Here is a 16,679-nt window from a genome sequence, read left to right as displayed (position 1 = left end):
TGTCTAGTAAGAGGGTGAAATGGAGTCTAGAGAGTTGACTCAGCAGTTATGAGCACTGACTGCTCTTCCAGAGGTCCTGAGTTCAATTCCCAGCACCTAAGTCATGACTTACAACTGTGTTTAACTCAACTTCCGGGTGATCTGATGTCTTGTTCTTACCTTTACCAGCACTGGACAGATGTAGCACATAGGTATGCATGCAGGCAAAACCCCTATACACGCGCTCGATGGTAGGGCGGAGAGGTGGGAGTTGGGGGAGGCACCCTCCGAGAAGCAGGGGCAGGGGTGATGAGATAAAGGGTTTCCAGAAGGGAGACCAGGAAAGGGGATAACATTTGAAATGTAAATAAATAAAATATCCAATTAAAAAATGTATGACCTAGAAAAAAAAAAGAAAAGAAAAGAAAAGAAAAGAAAAGCGAGAGAGGATGACATAGCACTTTTAAAGATGTCCTGAGTTTAAAGGCTGGACAGGGAAGTTGTACCCATAAAAATCTCAGCTCTTTGTTTACCTAAACAAGACCTGCACCATGGCAGCCCCAGCTGAAACGCCAGTGTAGATGGGGGAGAATCTCACAAGGCCCCACACCTCGATGAAGATCAGTGACCAACGGCTGCTGAGAAAGAGAGAATCGGTCTCCTCCAGAGAGGAGCCCCTGAGAGGTTCTCTAACCCTAGAAGTCTATAGTAATCCGATGTCCACACAGTCCACACGGAGTGGGCTGGTCAGCAAGAAATAATGAAGAAGCAAGACGCTAAGCGTACCTGAGGGGCAAAGAGCTGGCTGGCAGTGCTCTCTGGGAAGTGTTTATCAGATCATAATTGGCCTAAAGGACAATAATTAATTGTAGATGTCTTGGATGATAATCAGTTTAGGGTTGTTTTTTCTTAACAGTTTTGGACTTTCTCCATGTTTTCATTTTAAATACTAAAAGAAGTTTATCAAAGTATGAGTGTATTGTGATCGGTAGGATCAGCTCAGGCTAAAATAGGAGGTTTTTCTGGAGCCCATAAAATCTATTATAAAGCTCACCCGTATGCTTCAAAATACATACACTGATTTTTAAAAACAAAGCATTCGAAGGCAGTCATTGAAAAGATGACAATAGTTAATAATATTATTGAGCAACTCGGGATAAAATATAAATTTTTTAAGTTTAAGACTTTGGCAAATTTATTCCAAAGCCCGAAGTCATTCACAGTACACTGAAAATATCATAAATATAGAATCATTAAAGTGAATGATCAGTCTTCTAAGAAAACCCACAGGAGGTTTGCGCCGCCAACATGGTGGACAACAAAAGCGGGTGGGGGGTAGCCCTGATGTGAAGCATTGGTCAGTTTGCGGATGGAGGGACTAAACCGTGGTGAACACTGTGTGACTCATAAACGCAGGGCAGCTCATAGTGGCACTTAAAAACGCCAGGGTCATTGATGAAGGTGACATTCAAAAAGGGCCTGCTTGTTTGGGCATGAGAACTCAGGAGCAGGAGTAATAGGGGTATGGACTGGAGCTATAAACCGGAAGTGAGCTTCAGCCATTGGCCTCTACAGTTACAAAGCTCTCTTGATGCCTTCGAAATAAACCTGAGCGCCCTAGGATCTTGATGCATCCTGTCTTTTCTTTGCTATGAACTTTTAAAGAGTGGAAGAATGATGTTCTATCCGTGTGGACATCAGTCATTTATAGCAATATGGAGGCCGGCTGTATAATTTATAAGTGTTCTCCACATAGGAGGGCTGGCTTTTCTTAGGCCTCACTATATACACATGTGCTACAACGGCACTGCCAACTCCAGCCTGCTCCAACTCCCCAGGCCCTGCTCCTTGACTGCTCCTTTGCCAATCCTTTGCTCCAAAGCACACATTTATATGACTGCTCGCTTTCCTCTCAGGATGATCATGCAGCCGCCTCACTGCATGATGGGTAAATCCCAGGCGAGCGCAGCCTTGATTTATCAGGCTAGTGTTTTAGCCCATCCCATTGCCTCTGTATAAATAAATATACACCTGTGCGCTAATATGAAGATTTTTTTTTGCTACTTTGTTTTGGTAAAAAATTAATTGATTAATTATTTTCTCAGCTAAATGCAGGTAATAGAAGAGGTGTTCTCCTCGCAAGAGAAAAAAAAAAGCCTTCTTATTTTGAGGTACTGCAGGTACGGGGTCCTGACAGACTGAAGTGAATTCAGTTTTCTAGATAGTTTTGTTTTCCTGGAGGGTGGGAGAGGGACAACCACCAAGAAAGCAAAACCTGTAATTTTTTTTTTTTTTTTGAAAAGAGAACCTTGAATTTCATATCTGTGAGATTAACTCCATAGAGCGTGGGGCACAAGCAGAAGTCCATGTACCTCAGGCATATTCTGGGGTTCTTGTGTTGCGTGTTTTAAGTTACTGTCTGCTCAGTGAGGAGCGTTTGAAGGTTAGCATAACCTCAAACGCGGTCGAGAAGGTCTTTGGAGATTTTAATTGGTTTGTGGAACAACTCCAGACTAGTGCTGCAGTTGCTGCGTTTTCTTTCTTCTTTGCCCTTCTGCTTCTCTAACTCTCTTTTCATAGGGGGGAAAAAGAGGACGCATGGTAATGCATCATTTATAAATTACCTTGTTGTTGAAGGAGAACACACACACACACACACACACACACACACACACACACACACACACACACACACACACACACACACACACACGCTGCTTTGAAAAAACCAAACAAATTCCTGCTGCGGACCCCAGCCTGTTTGATGGAGACCCTTCAAAAGAGTCCAGGGCGGAATGGAGGTTGTTTGTGCAGAGACTTCGATCTGTACCTGCTGTCCCCTGTCACTCCCTGGAAACTTGGCGGCAGATGTTGCAAGCGGTAAGTTGTCTCTGAAGTGGCTCTCTGTCCTGTCTCCCCACCGCCGTGGAGTCAAACTGCATTAGATCTCCTATTTGTGCCTCGGGCAAGTTTGGGAGCGCAGCTGTGTCCACCCCGCTCCTACCTTTGGAGTTTGGGGCCTCCAGGCAGCGCGCGCGAGACCAAAACGGTCCTGCCGCTCTCAACTACCTCCGCTGACAATCGGCCGCCCCGGCCACCAGCAGATGTCGGGACAACCTGCTAGCTCGCACCTGGCCGCGAAACCCGCGACTCCCAGGACCCGGCGCCCGCATCAAAGCCCGCGCCCGCCCGCCCGCAGCCCCGCGCAGGGAGCCCGCCCGCCCCGACCGCCGCTTTGATACTATGCGCGCCAGCCCCAGCCTCAGCATCAAGGACCCCCGGGCCGCGCAGAGCTCAGCCCGGGAGCCCTGCGGCCACTGCGCCCCAGCACAGTTTCGGCTCCAAAGGCAACGTGAAGGGCTCGCCGCCCCACCTGCGGGACCCGCTGCAGTGCTGAGCTCTCCGGTTTGTTTATCAGACAGAGCTCTCCAGAGGCAGAATAGGCAATAAACTGTTCCTACTGAAATGACAAGGCTGTTTTCCAAAGCACAAAACAAGCTGCTGGGTAGACTGGGGTTGTGTTCCTTGGAGCCATTAGTCAGGCCCTGAGAAAACCTGTGCCTTATTATCTGTCATGCAGCTTACAGTCAGCCTCCCAGTCCACCCTGGGAGGATGCCACTCTTTAGTATCCAGATGAAAAGGTATTATTTATGCCCTGACGATGTAAATGAGCACAGTCACAGTCATCTAAATCCTGGAGTTTCCAAGCCTTCCTTCCTAAGGCTGAAAGCGAGCAAAATGTTTTACAATCTCTCTCTCTCTCTCTCTCTCTCTCTCTCTCTCTCTCTCACCCTCTCTCTCTCTCCACCCCTTCAACACAAATACTTATAGAAAGCACAAACCAATGTAAACAAATGTGTTTGTGTATATGTGTGCATTCAAAGGTTAACGACCACAGGAGACATAGGAAAATAAAATTAGTAATGACGCCAACTTACAAATTGATAAATATTAAGTTTTTTCTTTAAAAAAAAATATTAACCTTAATGTCAGGTAACATTTGTTCCAATGGGTTAGTTGATATGATAGCCAAACTGTTTCAAGAGGAATTTAACATAGTTATCCGTGCTGAAATAGAGATCCTAACATTTAATAGGATGGTTTATTGGAAAGCAAAGTTTTAGAGCAAATGATAATCAGATGACAATGAAGATATCATACACATAAGTAAAGTTCATATTTACGTGAAGTATGTATAGGTAAATTTAGTCAGGGTTTAATGTATAACTCAGTTTAATCAGGTTTAATTGCTGGATTTTAGAGTACAAATATCCAAACTTTTCCTTAATAGTTTAAAGAGCACATGAAATTTTAGGAAGAGAACTGAAGTCCCAACCCATCCACAATCCTCAGTAATTACCCAATACCCAGCACTTAACAAGATGGAAATTACTAAACATGCAAACGGGCATCTGATGTGGTGCAGGGCACGCTGAGATGAGGCACGCAAGTCCCTGTACGTGAGGAAGTGAAACACCAGTGTGCCTGAGAGGAAGAAGCGTTACTCCCGGCTCCAGAAACGGACCTCAAGCCCACATCTGAATTTACCCCGGCGCATGAATTTCCATATAAAGGAAGTTTCTATTGACAATCTGCCAATGGCCTGGCTATAGAAGAGGATGCTACCTAGGGCACATAGTTCTCTCTCCCAGTGGTCATAGCGAAGGGTACCGGCCTCATGGGAGAACGTTCAGCTGCATACTCTCAAGTCCTGTACCCTAACTGGCTGACCTCAGAAAGTTCAAAATGTTCCTAAGTTGATTAAATAAATAAATGAATAAATAAATAAATAAATAAATAAAACAATACAAATTTAAAATTCCTTTAAACTTTTAACCACCAAGTTAAAGCTCGCTAATGCCAAATGCATCTTCTAGTGGCTTTAGAGCACAAATACTAATTTGGCTGATAACTCCGTAGCTTTAAAGAGCAGAGTATCAGACCTAAATGTCAAAGCCAAAACACCTCTGAGATGTGCCTGGCATTCTCCTCAGTAGAAAAGAAAGGGTCGCACTCACACCAGGAAAGCAGCCTGCTAGCTTTCCTGAACAGCACTGGCCCTTCAACCAGACCCACTGCTCATGCCTAGGAGGAAGCTTTAAACAATTTTCCTAAAATTGTAGCACCAGGAAGCAGTGCGAATTATTAGGAAAACTACTATGAACAGAGTAATTCTAAACAGATTTCTGGAATGAGAGCTTGAAGTGTACTCCCTTGGTAAGGAAAAGCCATGCCTATACCCACCCGTAAGGATATGTATCTAAATACCACTATTACAGATTTCTACAGAGCTTCAAACCCTCAGGGCACCTTGACCTATTTCAGAAACTAGACTGTGACTGCTGCAACTATCGAAGGCAGATAACAGGTTTATACCTAAAGAAAACGGTTCTGAGGTGTTGTCCCCAGATCCCATTGCTACAAATGCTAGAAGAAAGACTTTAGATGCTAATTCCCTGTCTGTTTCTTCCAAGGGGAGATAACTCGGAACACACGTCTTCAAAGTCAAATACCGAAGCAATGAGCGTGCTTATGACTTTAATTAATTATCTGGAAAGGCGGTGCTATGAAATTGGCTTGAAAATTCATCCTAAAAACACGGAATTTGACAAGCACCCAGTGTAACAAGAACGTGTAGCCGGCAGCGTCAATTCTACCCCACATGCTAACAGAAAGTTTTAAATTACTTCCGTTATATGCTCCGCCCACCACCTTTCTCAAGAAATCACGTACCTCGTCGCCTTCCTGGGGTCTCATCAAGGACACCCGATCATACTGCTTCATGATCAATGCCCAGAGTGCATCCAGACGACCCTAAAGAGATATTGGACTTGTAAACTTGGGTAGCTTCATTACATTAATCAATTAAGCAAGTAAATACATATAAAAACTCAAAGGCTCTTGTGCTAAGAAAATATGCGGTCGCTAGAGCATAAAAATGGATGGCTGCTGTTTTATGGGCCTTAGTCTTCCTCCGGGGACAGAAGAAACTCTAAAAGCTAAGTTCCCATTAGGTTTCAGCTATAGCACACACGACTCAGGAACGTACCTTAATTGGCGTGTACCACTTTGTCTGAGGTGCCTGGTGTGTGGGTTTGGGTCGAGGTGGTCTCGATGGGACAGGTATCTCTTCTTCAGGGATCATCACCACCGCGTTTTTTGCTTTCTCTAGCCTTGCGCCTTCCTCCGTAGATCCCTTATCTCCCCAGCGGACCTTTAAAATGAAGGAGGCGCTGCTGTCAAACAAAGTGTCCCAGAGAAGCAGGTTCTTAGGTGGTCCACGGTTCTTGGATGCACCAGTCCAGTATAAGAAGATAAATTGGTGTACTAATTCCAGTTCCCTTTTTTTGAGTTTTAATGGGTTCCTTGTCACTCACTATTATGATTTTCCTGTCTGTGGGGGTCTATACGTGCATGCTCAAGTGTGTGTGTGTGTGTGTGTGTGTGTGTGTGTGTGTGTGTGTGTGTGCGCGCTCACCAGAGGTCAACCTCAGATGTCAATTCCTCAGGTGCCCTTCGTCCTGTACTTTAAGACAAGGTCTCTCATAGGGTCCTGGAGCTAGACCATTAGACAGCTTCCTTGTCATTCTTTATTATAATAGTATGACCCTAGTGCAAACTAACTCTTGGAAATCATGACATCAGTTAAATCTGGTGCAGTGGTCTTTACACCGCTTCAAATAAGGAGACAACTTGTGGTTTATGCAAGACTGTGTGGCTCAGTTCTACCACAAGGGACACAAAGATGGTAATGATAGCCTTTATTCGGCGCATCCATGTTTATTCAATCCCTAAAAACGCAGAGAAATAGATATTATTTGTTTCCGTTCCAGAGGAGGAACTACGCCATAATTAAGCCATGCACGCAAAGCCACCACAGGTGTGGTATGCACTGTCCAGGGTAAGGATTTGGATATAAGCAATAAGAAATGAGTGAATTAAGTTTTACAGGATTTTTTGAGTTGGATGAATTTACATTACATACACATAATTAATCTTTCTGAAAATTATGATTTCATAATATTTAGCTGATTTGCAAAGTATAAACTCCCAGTTACAACAATTTACTTGCCAGATACCTTTCTGTCTTGAGTTCTTTAGCTCATCTGAGTGAATACTGTCATTTAATAAGCAAATTCCTAATTGAGAGACATGAATTGAAAAAAATTGTTTGGCTGGGTGGGGAGGGAAACACAGTTATGGAATCTCACAGATTTTAGGTAATTTAATTCTCTGGGAAGTCTTGGTATTGATGAAAACCATAGGGACTTGGGTTATTGTTTTCCTTGACTTTTCAGTAAACAGAAGAGAAGAGCCAAAGAGGAGACCGACAATGTATGACTGGGGCGTGGTCTCTGGAGCAGTTTATCCAGGCAGGAGCAGTGGGAGAATCCCAGGACTTTACCAAAGAGGACAGAGATAACAGGTAGAGTGTACGAAGAGAAAGGCAGACAAACCCAATACATGCTGCCCTGCACTGTTAGGCCGTGTCAGGGAGAGAAGTCCAAAGCTACTCACCAGAACTGCTGAGTAAGAAGATGGCAGGCTACTTTTCATGAGAGGAAATGGTAAAGCACAGCTTTTTGACAAAGCCATTTAGATATTTTTACCATTACTACCCCTTGTTTACTACAACCGTAAACTGGTTTTCCATTTCAAGTGGGTACTGTTGAGTTATTAATATATGCTTGTATCTTTCAATGTGACCAGTGACAAGAAAGTGCGTTATGAAGTTGTTAAATCTGTTTGCAACATATTAAACCTTTTAGAGCTAGATAGTGGAGCTTTCTTTAAAAAATATATATATATATTTTCAAATCAGTCTTTGCCTCAATAAGCTAACGCTGGGAATAAAATCTTTGGACATAATTGAATTTAAAACTCTAAAACCAATATTCATTGCGTGCAGCTGTAACATCACAACTTTATAGAATAAAATAAGAGAAAATAAGAGACAGATTGTTTAGTGAATTCAACTCAGAGAAACAATCCAGAATAGAGCAGTAAGCAGATAAAATTTCGAGTCATTTAGAAAAAGTAGATTTAACACAAATAGCTCCTTAGCCTAGCATTCATAGTTAAAACCATAGATATTGTGATAATTAGACTCGAATATCACTAGAACCATAAAAAAAAGTAAAAGCTGGTTAAACTGGATTTTTCATCCAGTGTGGTATGCTCATGCTCAGTGCACACATGTATAAATCTTAATATTTTAACTTGAACACATTGAGGTTGCCTAAAAGGAAGGAAGAAAAAAATAACAAAAATATATTGCTAGAGAAAGTCTCAGCAGAGTTCCTATCCCTAGCCTCATTTTATTATGGCGGAAATGCATAAGCACTAGTTTCAGAGCTGACTTCTTCCCATCACACTTGCCTTTTATCATCAACAGCGAGTTTCATAATTTCCAGAGTATATTTGCATAACTGAGAGTCTATAAAATTAAGGAACAGTTTCAGAAAGTTTAAAAAGTCAGTTTCACAAGAACGTGACAGAATCACCCACAAGTTATCAGCAACTGTGGTAAGTAGATCTGTTGTACTAAGAGGGATCACAAAGCTCGGCTAACTTTCTGTAAACTTCGCCCCAAAAAGTTTAAATAAGCACTTAATGTAAAAGAGTGAGATCTGGGGACAGGACATTTCCTGTCTCCATCTGCACCCACAGCCCTCTGGACCCAAAACCTGCCAGGGAGAGCTGGTCTCCCAGGAGAATCTCACTCCTAAGATCACAGGCTCACAGGCCCAGGACAAGCTCCAGTCAAAGGCACCAAGAACCAACTAACATCAGAGCTAACCAGATGGCAAGAGGCAAGCACAAGAAACTAAGCAACAGAAACCAGGACTACTTGGCGTCATCAGAACCCAGTTCTCCCACCACAGCAAATACTGGATAACCCAACATACTCAGAAAGCAAGATTAGGATTTAAAATCACATCTCATGATGATAATAGAGGAATTTAAGAAGGACATAAATAATTCTTTTAAAGAAACACAGGAGAACCCAGGTAAACAAGTAGAAGGCCTTAAAGAGGAAACACAAAATCCTTTAAAGAATTAGAGAAAAAACACAACCAAACAGGTGAAGGAAATGAACAAAACCATCTAGGAGCTAGAAATGGAATTAGAAACAATAAGGAAATCAAAAAGGGAGACAACCTTGGAGAATGAAAACCTAGGAAAGAGATCAGAAGTCATAGATGGAAGCATCACCAACAGAATACAAGAGATAGAAGAGAAAATCTCAGGGGCAGAAGGGGAGAAACCAAGATATTCCATGACAAAACCAAATTTACACAACATCTTTCCATAAATCCAGGCCTGCAAAAGATAATAGATGGAAAACTCTAACACAAAGAGGGAAACTACACTATAGAAAAAGCAAGAAAGTACTCTTCTTACAACAAACCCAAAAGAAGATAGCCAGACAAAGATAATTTCACCTCTAACAACAAAAATCAAAGAAAACAGCAATCACTGTGCCTTAATATCTCTTAACATCATTGGATTCAATTCCCCTAAAAAAGACATAGACTAACAGACTGGATACATAAACAGGAACCAGCATTTTGCTGTCTACAGGAAACACACAGTGACAAAGACAGACACTACCTAAGAGTAATGGGCTGGAAAATTTTTCCAAGCAAATGGTTCCAAGAAATAAGTTGGAGTAGCCATTTTAATTTTGAATAAAATCGACTTTCAACCAAAACTTATCAAAAAAGGTAAGAAAGGACACTTCATACTCAAAGAGAAAATCTGCCAAAATGAACTCTCAATTCTGAACATCTATGCTCCAGATGCAAGGGCACCCACATTCATAAAAGAAACTTTACTAAAGCTCAAAGCATATATAGCACCACACACAATAATAGTAGGAGACTTCAGTACACCACTCTCATTAATGGACAGATCATGGAAACAGAAACTAAACAAAGACAGTGAAACTAACAGAAGTTATGAACCAAATGGATTTAGCAGACATCTATAGAACATTTCATCCTAAAACAAAAGAATATACCTTCTTCTCAGCACCTCATGGTACCTTCTCCAAAATTGATTGTATAATTGGTCACTAAACAGGCCTCAATAGACTGAAATAATCCCATGCATCCTATCAGATCACCATGGACTAAGGCTGGTCTTCAATAATAACAAAACAACAGAAAGCCCAAGTACACATGAAAGTTGAACAGTGTTCTACTCAATGACAACTTGGCCAAGGAAGAAACAAAGAAATTAAAGACTTTTTAGAATTTAATGAAAATGAAGGGACAACATACCCAGACATGTGAGATGAAATGAAAGCAGTGCTAAGAGTAAACCTCATAAGTGTGAATGCCTCCAAAAAGAAACTGGAGAGAACATACACTAGCAGCTTGATAGTACACCTGAGAGCTCTAGAGCAAAAACATGCAAATACACCCAAGAGGAATAGATGACTGGAAATAATCAAACTCAGAGCTGAAATCAAAATATCACTATTTGCAGATAGATATGCTAGTATACTTAAGTGACCCCAAATTTCTACCAGAGAACTAAACCTGATAAACACCTTCAGCAAAGTGGCTGGGTATAAAATTAACTCAAACAAATCAATAACCTTCCTCTACTCAAAGAATAAACAGGCTGAGAAAGAAATTAGGGAAATGGCCCCCTTCACAATAGTCACAAATAATATAAAATACCTTGGTGTGATTCTAACCAGGCAAATTAAATATCTGTATGACAAGAACTTCAAGCCTGTGAAGAAAGAAATTGAAGAAGAACTCAGAAGATGGAAAGATCTCCCATGCTCATGGATTGGCAGGATTAATATAGTAAAAATGGCCATTTTGCCAAAAAGCAATCTACAGATTCAATGCAATCCCATCAAAATTCCAACTCAATTCTTCTTAGAGTTAGAAAGAGCAATTTCAAATTCATTTGGAATAACAAAAAAATCCAGAATATCAAAAACTATTCTCAACATTAAAAGTACTTCTGGGGGAGTCACCAACTCTGACCTCAAGCTGTATTACAAAACAAATCATGATTAAAATAACTGTATGGTATTGGTAGAGAGACAGGCAGATAGATCAGTGGATTAGTATTAAAGACTCAGAAATGAACCCACACACCTATAGTCACTTAATATTTGATAAAGGAGCTAAAATTGTCTAATGGAAAAAAGACAGCATTTTCAACAAATGGTGCTGTTTCAACTGAGGTCAGCATGTTGAAGAATGCAAATTGACCCATTCATATCTCCTTGTACAAAGTTCAAGTCTAAGTGGATCAAAGACCTCCACCCATAAACTAATAGAAGAGAAAGTGGGGAAGATCCTTGAACACATAGGCATTGGGGAAAATTTCCCGAACAGAACACCAATGACTTATGCTCTGAGATCAAGAATCAATAAATGGAACCTCATAAAATTGCAAAGATTCTGTAAGGCAAAGGATACTGTCAATAGGACAAAATGGCAACCAACAGATTGTGAAAAGATCTTTACCACTCCTACATCCAATAGAGTGCTAATATCTAATATATACAAAGAACTCAAGAAGTTAGACTCCAGAGAATCAAATAATCCTATTTAAAAATGGGGTACAGAGCTAAACAAAGAAGTCTCAACTGAGGAATAGAGAATGGCTGAGAAGCACCTAAAGAAATGTTCAACATCCTTAGCCATCAGGGAAATGAAAATCAAAACAACCCTGAGATTCCACCTCACACCAGTCATAATGACTAAGATCAAAAACTCAGGTGACAATAGATGCTGGCAGGGATGTGGAGAAATAGGAACACTCCTGTATTGTTGGTGGTATTGCAAGCTGGTACAACTGGAAATCAGTCTGGAGGTTCCTCAGAAAATTGGACATAGTACTACCTGAGGACCCAACTATACCACTCCTGGGCATACACCCAAAAAATGCTCCAACATGTTACAAGGACACATGCTTCACTATGTTCATAGCAGTCTTATTTATAATAACTAGAAACTGGAAAGAACCCAGATGTCCTACAACAGAGGAATGGATACAGAAAATGTGGTACATTTACACAATGGAATACTATTCAGCTATTAAAACCAATGACTACATGAAATTCTCAGGCAAATGGATAGAACTAGAAAATATCACCCTGAGTGAGGTAACCCAGTCACAAAAGAACACACTTGGTATGCACTCACTGGTAAGTGGATATTAACCCAAAGGCTTGGAATACCTAGGAAAAAAATTCATAGATATATGAAGCTCAAGAAGAAAGAATCCAAAATGTAGATGCTTCAGTCCTTCTTAGAAGGGAGAACAAAATATTCATGGGAGGAAATATAGGGACAAAAAGTGGAGCAGAGTCTGAAGAAAAGGTCAGAGACTGCCACACTTGGGGATCCATCCATATGAAGCCACCAAACCCAGTCACTAATGTTGATGTCAAGAAATGCTTGTTGACAGGAACTAGATATGAATGTCTCCTGAGAGGATCTACCAGAGCCCTACTGATACAGATGAGGATGGTTGCAGCAAACCATTGGACTGAACAAGGGGACCCCAATGGAGGAGTTAGGGGAAGGACTGAAGGAGCTGAGGAAATTTGCAACACCATAGGAAGAACAACAACATCAACCAACCAGACCCCACCAGAGCTACCAGGGACTAAACCTCCAACCAATGAGTACACATGGAGGGACCCATGGCTCCAGTATCATATGTAGCAGAGGATGGCCTTGTCTAGCATCAATAGGAGGAAAAGCCCTTCGTCCTGTGAAGGCTCATTTTCCCAATGTAGGGCAACACCAGGAAGTTGAGGTAGGAGCGGGTGGGTGCAAGTAGGAGCATCCTCCTAGAAGCACAGGGGGAGGGGAGTTTGAGAGAGGGGGTAAGTGGGATAATATTTGAAATGTAAATATAGGAAATATCCAAGAAAAATAAAAAATTTTTAAAGAGTAAGATCTGTAGAATCAACAACAACAACAACAACAACTACTACTACTACTACTACTACTACTACTACTACTACTACTACTACTACTACAAGTATTAGATTTAACATATCAGAACCTCAGCTCTGAAGTTTTATTTTGCAATTCAGATGATCTCAGATCTCTAATTAATTTACTTTTTCCAGCTTATGTACTTGGCAGGCTCGATACGATGTACTGATAAAAGCACTATGGACTTGATTTTCCCACTACAAACTTAAATTCATATTAGATAAGTCTTAATAATAGTTAATACTCAATTCAGTTTATTATTTATCCTTTGGTTATTTATATATTTAATTCCTTCATTGTAAATATCTGTGGGTTTTTGGGTTGGTTTTTTTTTTTTTTTTTTTGTCATTTTAAAACTCGTTGTCATCCACTTCACCATTGAGACAATAGGACATTGCAGTACTGTGGCCAAAATGTACAAGATTAATGGACACAGACTCAATGAAAGCTGGCTCGTTCTTTTTCAAAATTTTTCCACAACTGAAAAGGAAAGGCAGGTGGTGCGACTTTACACACTGGAATCCAAGGACTCTGGAACGTTGAATTCCAGGCTGGCAGAAAGTGTGCGTGTCCTTTCTGAAGCATAAAGAAATGGCCGCAGTTTGGGTAAGGAAGTCCCCTAAGGATACAAGTATTAACACCTTGGCTATCGGTAAGGCTCTTTCGGAAGGTGAGAGCACCTGTAAGAGGTGGACCCAGGAAGAGTTCTTAGACTATGGCCTTTGTATTTTGTGCCTGTAGGGGTGATAGCAGAACCTTCCCCCTCTTGCTTTGGTTCTTACCTGCCCATGGTTAGCCTGGGCACAAGGCCAGAACCAGGAAGGATTATGAACCATAGTTAGAACTCTAAGCCAAAGTAAAATCCCTCCTTTGTAACTTGGATTATCTGAAGCGTTTGTAACACAAACCTACTAAAGCATAAAATCACGATCCTTTTGCTCAGGATCCTTCCCGGCTTGTGTTACTTTTTTCTTTAGAAAGAACCTCCATTTCTGGGTGACTGGACTAACAAAAACTGGTTCAACGTAATAAATGATATGAAGCACCAACTGGGATAGTTCGTCATTGGTTAAGTAAAAGCTGTTAAAAGTTTTAAATGGGGGCTGGAGAAATGGCTCAGTGGTTAAGAGCACTGACTGCTCTTCCAGAGGTCCTGAGCTCAAATCCCAGCAACCACATGGTGGCTCACAACCATCTGTAATGGGGTCTGATGCCCTCTTCTGGTGTGGCTGAAGACAGCTACAGTGTACTCATATATAATAAATAAATCCTTTAAAAAAAAAAAAGAAAGTTTTAAATGTGCATCTTCTGTATTTGCAATAAAGTCACATCCATGGTGTTGAATATTTCAAAAAACGAATTCCCTCAAATAGTCACTAACTGTTAGGTCTTTTCAAAGAAGAGCATTGTTGCAACTGTAAGTGACTGATGTCTCTAAAGTTGATGTTTCATGGGGTATTTCTTTCCAAAGCAGTGAGGAAGCCCATAACTATTTTTATCCTTAGCCTTCATAAATCTTATCAATGCAGTCTTTTGATTGATGGAGCCTGCTGTTCCTCATCAGCTCTGGACACGGCTAGGATGTTTTCACAGAGAACAAATGTGCACAGAGAAGACCCAGTGATGACTAAAGATGGGTGCAATTATAAAAAAGCATGGTGTCTGTGGCTTGAGAATCCTACAAATGTATACTTTAGATCAGTGCTTTTCTATTGCTTTAAGAGACCAACCTCCATCCTTTTAATTCCTCCGACCCCTCGACCGCCATAGTAGGAAGCATCCACAGTTGGCCATTTCTTGTTGGGCAAAGGCTCTTCCTCCTCCTCCTGTGGAGATTCAGTTTTTAAAAGTGGATATAATTAATTTATTAAAATGTCGTTAACTCAGATGTGGTCACATTGAGATGTTTTAAATTATTCTGTTGTTATGGGAAAGTGCAAAAATCATATGTGGCGTATACGGTATGTTTATAATCTCACAGAACATTCTACAAGGTATGGATGATCTTCCCCTCCAGCAGATTCTCCCGCTATCACCCCTTGGCTAACAGAAGTTGCCTTTTGAACTACAAGCATTGTGTGTTTAAAGCAAGTGTGCTCATCAATTCAAACTTTAAAGGATTGTTCAAATTGGGGCCGCATTCCAATGACTTCATGTTTCTGTATGAATGTAACTTTGAAATATAAACTTATAATGAAAAGGCAAACATTAAAGAGGCACTGGAAACACACAAGACCAAAATATCCCTTCCCTTACATTGCTAGTATGATGGTGCAGCTAAAAGAGTAATACAATAACAATTATCACTCTGAAGAAAACAGTGGCGCCTTTCAGCTACCAGATTGGATATTTTAACAATTTTTAGATAAGTGTCATCAGGACCATTAATACAAGATTATAAAAACATATCAAACCTTCGTGTACTTCCGATACTGCAACCAGTCTGTCTATATCTACCAATGAAGGTCCCATTCCTCTAGTACATTAAAGAACTCATAGGATAAAAAGTTGCAGTTGGTTTTCACAAATTAAAAAGTAGATACTCAGCTGTCATGTAGATAGAATTGGTCTAATTTTGGAAAGCTATTTATATATTAAAATAAAACCACTCCACATTACTTTCCCGGGTACTCACTTACCTCCTTTGGTGGAGAAGGTGGTGGGGGAGGATCCTTAATAACCTGTCACAAAGTAGAAGAAAATAAAGTGTAAAATGTTCCACTGCATAAGAAAAAGTAAGAGTGTACAAAACAATGACGATTGTGGCAACTCCACAGATGGGGATTAAGATTTATGACAAAAGGTATTCAATGATGCTGACTTGAGGTTATGAAGTATATATCCCCTTTTTTATCTTTACCAATCTGCATATCCAAAGGAAACACTACTGTCAGCATTTCATTCAGTAAGATCAAAGCTAACCCAAATTTCTTTCCAATGTTTCTTTCTAGAGTTCACTCTTTCCAGAAGCTGACTACAAATGGCAGAAGAAACTTATAATCTCTTTCCTCTTTCTAGTGCCTTCTCCAAATCCTTCCCAGGTCCACCAGATTTTTTGAAATATTTCTCTACCTTCTCTCTGACATATTTATGGTATTCACAGAGAGCTCTATCTTCTTGCCCAAGATTTATCAGAGTTCTTGAATTTATCTAGCTTAAAAGCAAATCTCCTTGCAAATGTCAATATAAGCTTCATGTGTGCCTTGCCTTCCCACAGTGGAATTGGTACAAAATATTTTTTTAAGGATTTAAGGCAGAAGGGAAATGGGGAAGTCAGGAGGAGGAGAAGGTGAATGGGTGGAAAGAGGAAAGAAAATGAGGAGGAAAAGGAAGAGAGGAAGGGAAAGAATGGAAGCAGGAGTAATAGAGAGGGAAGGAAGGGGGGAACTACAGAAAGGGGAAAGATGAAGAAATAAGAAAGGATTGTTTTTGTTCTGTTCTCTCTGTCACAGCTCAAAATCAAGGACTTAGAATTCCGTGAACTTTAAAGATGTCAAACACATTTTTCAACTCAAGCAAAGTACACACAACCAAAACTTCAATATTCTAAAAATTCCCTACGTAATGGTTCCAATTATGTTTAAATGCTGCAATAGAGAAATGCACTGCTTCATAAAGCATCATTTGACTGGCAAGAAATTCATCATCTGAAAGTTTTTTCCCCACACAAAGCCAAAACTTCTCTCTAACAGTTTCCACTCTTCAGCTCTGGTCTT

General features: G+C 40.7%; 1 protein-coding gene across 1 annotated transcript in view; it reads right to left on the bottom strand.

Moving 5' to 3' along the window:
• Positions 1 to 3,247: 3,247 nt before the first annotated feature.
• The window catches only part of Antxr2 (ANTXR cell adhesion molecule 2), an 82,772-nt gene continuing 69,340 nt past the window's right edge, over positions 3,248 to 16,679 (bottom strand). The window contains exons 13-17 of the mRNA XM_032916775.1: positions 15,603 to 15,644; positions 14,694 to 14,789; positions 6,030 to 6,194; positions 5,714 to 5,794; positions 3,248 to 3,436 (exon numbers count right to left, since the gene is read on the bottom strand). Coding sequence (XP_032772666.1) covers positions 3,248 to 3,436; positions 5,714 to 5,794; positions 6,030 to 6,194; positions 14,694 to 14,789; positions 15,603 to 15,644 — 573 coding nt within the window. The remainder of the gene's footprint in view (positions 3,437 to 5,713; positions 5,795 to 6,029; positions 6,195 to 14,693; positions 14,790 to 15,602; positions 15,645 to 16,679) is intronic.

The sequence above is a fragment of the Rattus rattus genome, chromosome 11 (assembly GCF_011064425.1).
Source record: "Rattus rattus isolate New Zealand chromosome 11, Rrattus_CSIRO_v1, whole genome shotgun sequence".
NCBI classification, from domain to species: domain Eukaryota; kingdom Metazoa; phylum Chordata; class Mammalia; order Rodentia; family Muridae; genus Rattus; species Rattus rattus.
This window is presented reverse-complemented; position numbering and strand designations above follow the sequence as displayed.